The sequence below is a fragment of the Prunus persica genome, chromosome G1, assembly GCF_000346465.2.
Source record: "Prunus persica cultivar Lovell chromosome G1, Prunus_persica_NCBIv2, whole genome shotgun sequence".
Lineage (NCBI taxonomy): Eukaryota > Viridiplantae > Streptophyta > Magnoliopsida > Rosales > Rosaceae > Prunus > Prunus persica.
The window spans coordinates 42227566-42236457 of NC_034009.1; the positions used below are offsets into that span (position 1 = coordinate 42227566).

The 8892-nt window shown below is 39.5% G+C and overlaps 2 protein-coding genes across 2 annotated transcripts; one reads left to right on the forward strand and one right to left on the reverse strand.

The window, feature by feature from the left end:
- On the forward strand, positions 268–3218 carry LOC18793424 (metallophosphoesterase 1). The gene is made up of 4 exons (XM_007222983.2): positions 268–608; positions 694–1253; positions 1485–1571; positions 2817–3218. The coding sequence occupies exons 1-4, from the start codon at positions 363–365 to the stop codon at positions 3091–3093; spliced, it is 1170 nt and encodes a 389-aa protein (XP_007223045.1). The 5' UTR covers positions 268–362; the 3' UTR covers positions 3094–3218.
- On the reverse strand, positions 4165–8612 carry LOC18789504 (probable beta-D-xylosidase 7). Its single transcript, XM_007225185.2, has 6 exons — positions 8072–8612; positions 7583–7888; positions 7039–7208; positions 6569–6666; positions 5114–5878; positions 4165–4877 (listed from the first exon to the last, which is right to left on the reverse strand). The coding sequence occupies exons 1-6, from the start codon at positions 8483–8485 to the stop codon at positions 4285–4287; spliced, it is 2346 nt and encodes a 781-aa protein (XP_007225247.1). The 5' UTR covers positions 8486–8612; the 3' UTR covers positions 4165–4284.

Sequence of the window (8892 nt, forward strand, 5' to 3'; positions counted from 1 at the left end):
TGAAATCATTCCGATACTAATAAGTAAATATGTCATTAAGTCTCATTTTTTATTTCAACCAATCACTCATTCACAATGCATAGCATGTGTCATCCTTTTAGTTGAAATTAATATTATCTTGTGACCTAAAAAGTTAATGTCATCTGAATTTCTTAATGAAATGTAAAGTTGTTCTGTAACGTTTCAACGTTTTGATTTAAAAATAAAAGTCCAATAATTGTATTCGAGTAAAAATATTATTATTATTTAGTTTTTAAAGTATTTACGAATTAAAAATTTATGGACCGATCCATGGCTTGCTTTCAAAGGCCCAAAGCCCTCAATTTCGGCCAAACTCCCAAAGCCCTCAATTTGCTGCAACAATGGCGGTTGGGTGGAAGCCATTGTTGCCCCTAATCGCAGTCTCAGCTCTGTTCATCTATGAAGAGTGGGTCTCATCTCCTTCCTGCAAAAGGTTACCTAGCCCTAACCTCCATGGCCATGAACCCAACCAGGACCACCCAGACGACCTCAAGGTCATGATGGTCGCCAATCTCCTCCTCCTGGGCTCCGAGGCCGGCTACTTCAACCTCCTCTTCAGAGACTACTACTTGTCCAGGTTCTTCACGGTAATACCAGCAAACACAATTCCCCCTTTTGCCCTCGCCTTCCCCATTTATTTACTACTGAGTTGCCTGAATTTTTATCAAGCAGAATTCTTTCCGAACTTTGAAGCCCGATATGCTGTTAGTGTTGGGCGATATCTCGGCCCGAGGTTACAAATTGCCGAATTCCAAGTACATTTCGGTGATTCACCAGTTTCAGCGTGTATTGGGTCCATTTCTCGGGCTGCCACTTCACGTTGTTCTTGGCGACCGAGATATCGGAGAGTGCGATAAGCTAAGTTCGGATTTGGTGAGTTGGGTTTCGGGTAGATTTCCGGGTCTTGACTCTGCCGGTTGCGGAGCCTTCGAAATCGGTAATGTGAGTTTCGTGTCTCTAAATGCCGTGGCTTTGCTTTGCGGGAACAATGAGCTGAGGTTCAGTGTGGAGAAGGTGGTGGAGAGTGAAAGCATGGATTTTCAGATGGGAAGCGAGCTGGAGGGAATGGATGAGAATGGTCGAGTGAGGAAGAAGGTTTATGAGTTTGGGTGGAGAGAGAATGCTATGTCATCTGGGTCTGGTCCTGTGCTCTTGCTTCACTTCCCATTAAGCCAAACTGTAGCTGCTGCTAACTATGATAGGAGCAGGAGTTCAAGCATATTGGACGGCAGGTAGGTGCAAGCAATTGTTTTTGTTTCTGTTTCTGTTTTTTACTTTCAGTTTTTTTAAATGTCTGATAGGAATTATTTCAAATGGGATTTTTACATTTGACCTCATAGAAGCTGTAGTAAAAGCTGGCTATTAGTTTGTGCTGTTTATTTTGTTTTGTTACTCTCAGTTTGTACAATGGCTTGAAGTTTTACTTCATGCTAAATTAAAAATTGTTTACCCTTTGATTCTAGGGGTCGTGTTGGTACAGGGCCATACAATTTGTTACACAAGCTACCTCCAAATGCTACTGAATATATCTTTCAAGCTCTCAAACCAAGGTGAGTTCATGTTCAGAGGAAGAGTTCTTATGATACTGTCATTCTTGGTTATTAGGACCGTGTTTTTCCATTTTCTACAATCGTCTAGTGAAATGCCGCATGTGTGTTCTTAAATAAAGCATGTTAGCGAGATCCTCTTAAATAAAGCATGTTAGCGAGACCGATTTAGTCTTCAAGGAGATGACTCCTCTGATTGTCATAACTTCTGTTTGTATTGTGTACATATGCTATGGTCTTAACTTGTCACCATTTCAGAGTATTCCGATATCTCATATTTCTAGGTCTGGTTTTATTTCTGATTAACTGTTTTCTCTGGTTGATATAAGAGAAGGAGAATATAATTAACTTGATTTATAGAGTACAAAATAATTGCATGTATGAGAAACTAAAAATGAAACTTGTACAGAACTGTCCTTGTAAAAACACAGTGTCTGCTTGTACAGAACTGTCCATTCACACGCCAAACACTGGAAAACAAAGGAAAAAAGTCATGATCTGTTTTGCAAAACATATAGGGTTTGAAAGAGAAATTTCTATGCAAGTTCCTTATTGGAACCTTCTCAGACTTTCCATTGCTGTGATGGTGGGGTATGATACAATCTTATGCTCTGAAGTTGAGGGGATAAATTCCACAAATCTCAGGAGTAAACTTTCATTTTTTATGTTTTCTGTTGGGGGTGGGTTTAATGACGCTTTGGCTTTCTCTTTGTTTAACCAGGCTTGGTATATCCATGAATTGTTCCATTTTCCCAGATTTCCACTAATTTTCTGTTACCAAAGTTTATAATACTGAAATGTTCCTCAGTTTACTTTATGCTTGTACAGATTTCTTTTTGACATTTTTATTGTGACCTTTTCCTGAATTCCTCCCAAAATATTCTTGTTGATGTGCCAATCAGATGTTGCTTCATGGCCCACTTGCATTTGAAATTACTCATTTAATCATCACCTAATATTCCTCAGTTTAACACTTATCCCTTGCTAGTGTCCACATATGTCAGACTGGTGGGTAACGCCAGTTTGATGTTATGGCATTGATTGATCCTCCTTAAGTGTAAAAGTGAAATGGGCAAATCTCATAATGAAAATTTAAATTAGGGTTTCCAATGTTTAATTTCCCAGGGCTTCACTTCTTATATTAATCCATGACTGTGTTCTCCGATTTACAACTCACAATGTACCTCCAATGCCGAGTTCACATCTTCACCTGTAAGCTAATCAGTTTTGTTAATTCCTTGTTTGCAGGATTGTTTTCAGTGCCCACACTCAGGAATTCCATGATCACTTCCACCCAGATGGGACTCGCGAGGTGACTGTTCCTGCCATGACATGGAATGCAAGGGATGATCCTGGATTTGTTGTTGCCATTTTCCGAAGGAACAAAGGAGAAGTAAGCGTCAGCTATTGCTCTCTAGCTAGGGAATCTCACGTTCTAATTGCCTATGTAACTCTTCTGATTCTTTTAGTACCAATGATGGTTTTCCCAAGCACGCCTAATTTAAGATGTTTTACACAAAGTTGACGCTATATATATACTAAAATTTGTGTTGTGCATTATTTTCCCTACAATTTTGTATGTACAATACTGTGTTGTATTTGGGCAAAGCCAGAATCCTACCAAGGATAAAGCTCTGTTTGCCAAAGTCTATTGGAGGGTATCCTACTTATTTGAACAATGAATCCCCATGAATCCCCGGCTGCATTGTTTTTGGAGAAAACAGAGGTAAATACAAACGTCGTAAATATTGTACCAACCTGTAACTAAACCTACTTGAAAAACTGATCCTGAGACGTGTCACCTGGTGAGATGCCTTGTATAAATCAACGTTTGAGCATATTTATACAATGCTACTAATTGATTTGGTTTTTGAAGAAATATATGGGTGCTGTTCAGCAAAGTCATGAGGTTGTTCTTGCTACTCCTTCCAGCACCAATCAACCAGCTCCACTTGGTTTTTACTATTTAGACTATACTGGTATCATTTACCAACCAGAGCTTCGCTTTTGACGCAAGCAAAAAGCGACGTTGATATACATAATTCATTATGGAATTCACATGCATCAATGATTCGCAATTATATGTATCAGCGATGCACAATCATCTTTATGCAAAATGATTATCGAGACATCATCATTTCATTAAATTTGACTGATATTCTTAGTACTTTGTTGCCTTTCTTTTAGTCATCTTATGCTATTTCTGTCACTCGAGACACCTCTTCTTGGTTTATTAACTCTGGACGGCCTTGCTCTAATTTCTCTTTAAAACTCTTTCACCTATTGTTGCACCTAATATTCCTGATATTCAAAGCAATTAATTTTTCTTCAAGTGGTTAGTCTTACCACATTAGATAATATGATGAGGGTCCCAACAAAACTTTCTTCACTTTCAATCTTCACTTGCAAGTCACATGTCTCATACTTTTTAACGTACTTATCTTGTATGTTCCATCGTATATGTACCGTATCGTATTCTAGTGTACTATACAAGTAGTTCAATTCCAATTTACTCTCCATTGCACATATTTTTTTTATTTGGTCTTGTCTCTATTGTGCATGGGAGATAAGCAGTAATTCAATCAACACAATGGAGGACAAAGAACAGCTATAAACAGCTCAAGGTTGGTTTCCCAATAATTAAAGATTTTCATTTTCAAAATGAAATCATACTTCCATTCTAAATTGGCAGTTGCAAGAAGCAACGCTTCATAAATCAAACTATGATATCAAGAGGGTACTCTACATCTCCTACTTGCAAGAAATAAGAACCTTCTTCCACTACCATCAAACCACCCTCATTTGCATGGCTGAGGTGCTCACAAGGGTTCAAAATGAATTCAAGTTCAGCTCTTTCCCCAGCACTTAATATCACACTCTGAAATCCAACCAACTGTTTCATTGGGCTTCCATTGTTGGGATTCTTCTGACCCACAAAAAGCAACACAGGGTGCTTACCAACCATCTCCCCATGATTTTTGACCGCAACTCTGACTGGGAACTTCTTTTTCTCACAGAATTCTTCACTTAAATCTGGGATTAACCGGAAATGGCCGGAGTCTGAGGACTCAACTTCGGGACTAATGGATGATTCATTTAAGTATAGCTTGTTTTGAGCTATTGCGGAGGCAAACTCATAAATGTAGTTGGAGTAGCTGAGGCCAAAACCAAAGTGATAAACATTTCCGCCTTTGTAGAATCTGTAAGTGCGCCCAGGATAACCTGTTTTTGTGTCAGGCCTCATCCTCATGTCTGTCATTGGTACCTTGACATAATCTTGTGTGTACCAAGTCACTGGCAGTCTTCCACCTGCATGGCAAACATTAAATAATTCAAGCATTTTGTCAAGAAAATGTTATCATCTGTCAATCTAGAATTTGAACAAATTCATTAGGTGGACTTTCGTAAAAGTACGTGTTCCATATTCACAGTTTGACAACATATGATTTCAAATGTTCTCTTGCCATATGATGTCAGATATACGGCAAGAGAACGGTTATCCAGCTTTGTTAATTGGTTCTTCTAAGCATTGTCAATTAATTTACCTGGATTGTGATCACCAAAGATGATTTCAGCAAGGGCGATTCCTCCGGCTTCACCAGGATATCCAGCCCACAAGATGCCTCCAATTTTTTTGTCATACTTGGCTGGAGTTATGTCAACTGGACCCCCACTAAGAATCACAAGAATAACAGGTTTTTTAGCAGCTTTAGCCACACTGGAAATGAGTTCCTGTTGCTTTCCAGGCAGGCCCAAGTGCCTTCTGTCATGCGCCTCTCTCTCTTGACTTTGGTCCAGCCCCATAATCAAAACCACATAATCTGCTGCTTTTGCTGCTTCAACTGCTTTATCAATTGTAGCTTGGGGACACTTAACTGTGTCACAGCCTGCTTCATAATTTGTGTACTTAGCATAACCCTGCAATGCTTTTAAGGGGGTTATGGATTTACATGGACGGCCATGATAATTTCCAAGAAGTGTTTCTGAAGCATTGGCATTGGGACCAATGACAGCAAGAGAAATGGCTTTTGATTTAGGCAATGGGAGAAGTCTGCCAGAGTTTTTCAAAAGCACTATGCCATCTTGAGCAGCTTCAAGGGCTAAAGCCTGGTGCTCCTTGGAGCACGCTTGGTCTGGACCAATGTTGCCATAAGGTTGCTCGAGTGGACTGCCGTCAAACAGGCCTAACCTCATCCTTATAGAGAAGAGGTTGTGGAGGGCTCTGTCTATTTCTGACACATCCAGCTTTTTCTGCTGAACTGCAGATTTAGTGTGATCCTTCAAGTAGGATCCACAGTTCACGTCCATGCCTGCAACATTTAGTCAAATTTAGAAGCATGTTAGAGATAGTCCACTACCCTAATGCGTGGTATTGGAATACGATTAAGTGTTATAACCCCGTTTACGTTTTATAATATGTGTAGACAATACGGTTATATTACAACACGTGAACAAATTATGTCACATGACCATATTCTAATACCACATTATAATAAGTCCAATTTTGAAATTTCTTAAATCAAATTTTGTACCAATCAGACACCATAATCTAAAGGTTCTTTCTTTCCTTTTCAGATCTTGACTCAAATCAGTTTCATTTTAGAATTCATGTATCTTATCTTTGATGGGATCTAAAACAATCCAACTTTCTTTTCACTTGTTAGCAGAAAAAGGGAATTGATAATAGGCTTAGAAGCCGTGCATCCGAAAAGAGAACTAGAAGTCCATTTTAAGAGAACAAGAAGGACCAGCTACTTTTTTTATTATTTTGACTTTCAAGCAAAAGCCCATAAAGTTTGATCAAGTGGGTGGGCCCACATATCCACAAATGGGCCCTGACCTCAAATCAAAAGATAATGCGCACAGAATGTACAGCCCAACAGGGGTAGGTTTGACATTACACGGCAAAAAAGTACTCAGAAACTGAGAAACAGACACATGTGGCATGTCATGGGAAAATAAACAAAGTAGAAAAAAGACAAGGGAGGGCCCCACATTACCTGCTTTGAGCACATCACCGACTGCATCTTCGGGCGTTTTAGCGTACCCCTGCACATCGCGAATGATGGACACCGCATCGCAGTCCGACGTGATGTACCTGATCATTTTCGAATTCAAGCTCATCAATAGCTGGATTTTATTGACATTGAGAGTTAGAAACAGAAATTTTATTTTATCGGTCATTTTTTGTCTTTTTCTCGCAAAGAATATTCTAAATTACCCTAAACTCGGGATACAAGAAGACGAGCGCACTACTTAACCAACTAGTCTCACCAACATCTGCTTAGTCTCACTGTGAACTGTTAATTATATGTCGACAACAATGCAGAATTAATATCTTATCTTATCATGATAATTGACAGTGAAAATGTCCATAATTGAAGGGAAAACGGTGATCGCAAAAGTAGATAATTCCAAACAAACCATGATGAGAACAGAAGCATAGCATTTTGTAATTAAAGTAAAGTACCCATGAAAATCCCATTGGCCTCTAGCAACCTTGGTTAGGAGATTGTAATCTGCGCAGCTTGGAACCCCATTGACACGATTATAAGCACACATTATGCCACTGGCTTGGCCTTGCTGCACGCAGCTCTTGAATGGAGGCTGGTATGTGTCTGCTAGGTCTTGTTCACTCACCTGCACAACACCAAAAATAAAATAAAATAAAATCAATGCCCCAATAACACGTTTTTAAATATGAGATAATTATATTTCGTTTTTATTTTTCTCTATAAATATGAGAACACCAAGGTATGGTGGACTGTGATCTCTGTTTTTCGACCGACAATACACACAAGAATAATGAAAAATTAATTGAAGTGAATTATTAACTGGCAAATTCAAAACCCAATAAAGTTCTACTCAACATTTATCAAATTAAATATAAATAATTTATGGCACTTAAATCAAGGAGGAATCTTGAATTTTGCCCAATAAAGTCACAACGTGACTGCAACAAAAAAATAAAATTCCAAGCAAGTATTTTGATGGACCAATAGAAGCAAACTCACGCGAGCATCGAAGCCAAAGCGCGTGACGCTTTTCCAGTTGTCCAAATCATAAGCTGTGAAATGCTTGCAGCAAGCAGAAGCTTGAAGACGACCACCGACCTTGAGCTTCCCTCCTTCAAAAGAATCACCTTGAACGCCTCTCACATACGACACGGCGTATTTGCCTACCACCAATGGGTCTTCGCCAGGTGTCTCCTGCCCTCTCCCCCACCTTGGGTCCCTGAAAATGTTAATGTTTGGTGCCCAAAATGTCATCCCTGTTGCTTGCCCAGCATTGTACAATGCCCTAGCTTCAGTGCCAATCACCTAATGAACAAAGTAAATAAATAAAAGTTTTCATTTTTTAAATATTTATTTCGAATGAAAACACAAAAGCAAGGACATGGGTTTTGATGTTCAGCAAAGAGAAAGTAATGGGTTGTAATTTTTTGGACCAGAAAAGTAACAGAGGCCGAGTTGGGTTTTGTTTGACTCGGTGAGCTGACTCACCTGCCCAATGCGGTACCAGAGGTGTTCGTTGAAGGAGGCGGCGGTGAGGATGACTTGAGGGAAGCTGGTGGCGTTAGAAATGGTGCCGTAAAGATTGATTCCTTTGCCGACGTCGGCGACGCCGTGTAATGCCTCGGACCACCACTCGTAACTCGGGATGCTGAGTCGGGGAATCGGAGGGGCCGAGTTAACTAGTTGGGAGATTTTCTCATCCAATGTGAGGCGGGAGACCAGGTCCTGGACTCTTTGGTTGATGGGGAGGGTGGTTTTGCAGAAAGGGTAGGAGCTGGTTGATGGCTGGGACGAGTCACAGGCATATGGAGGCTGCGTTGACTCGGTAGGGTAAAAGAGGAGGGTGGTGAAGAAGAAGAAGCAGAAAAGAGGTGTGGGAGGAGTGAGAGCTTGAAGCTTCATGGTGTGTGGTTTGGTTAGATGCAGAAGGGAATGCAGAAAAAAGTGAAAGTTTATAGGGCAGAGGCATGGACAAAGGTCTCTGTCACTGATGACTGAGCCCACTTCTAGTTTGAGGTCATTCTCTAATTAAGATGGTTTGCTATATTACTAAAATTGTTTAATTTTTTTTTGACAACAAATTGTTTCCAAGTGAAAATTACTTTATTATATTGGTTTTATTTTTATTTTTAAATAAGTGATATCAGAAAAGAAGATGAATTGAATTAGAATTAGAACCTCGAATGCATAAGTAAATATTCTTAATTATTTGAATTACATCCCTTTAATTGATTTATATTTGAATTAATTTTACTTATTGAAATTTGAGGAAAAAAAAGATAGAGAGGGAAAAAGAGGAGAGAAATGCC

Coding starts and splice junctions, on each gene's coding strand:
- LOC18793424 (XM_007222983.2), top strand. CDS start 363: ATGGCGGTTGGGTGGAAGCCATTGTTGCCCCTAATCGCAGTCTCAGCT. Junction 1,254..1,484: donor TCAAGCATATTGGACGGCAG/GTAGGTGCAAGC, acceptor CTTTGATTCTAG/GGGTCGTGTTGGTACAGGGC. Junction 1,572..2,816: donor TTTCAAGCTCTCAAACCAAG/GTGAGTTCATGT, acceptor CCTTGTTTGCAG/GATTGTTTTCAGTGCCCACA.
- LOC18789504 (XM_007225185.2), bottom strand. CDS start 8,485: ATGAAGCTTCAAGCTCTCACTCCTCCCACACCTCTTTTCTGCTTCTTC. Junction 6,667..7,038: donor GGCCAATGGGATTTTCATGG/GTACTTTACTTT, acceptor GAAAATGATCAG/GTACATCACGTCGGACTGCG. Junction 4,878..5,113: donor CTTTGGTGATCACAATCCAG/GTAAATTAATTG, acceptor TTTGCCATGCAG/GTGGAAGACTGCCAGTGACT.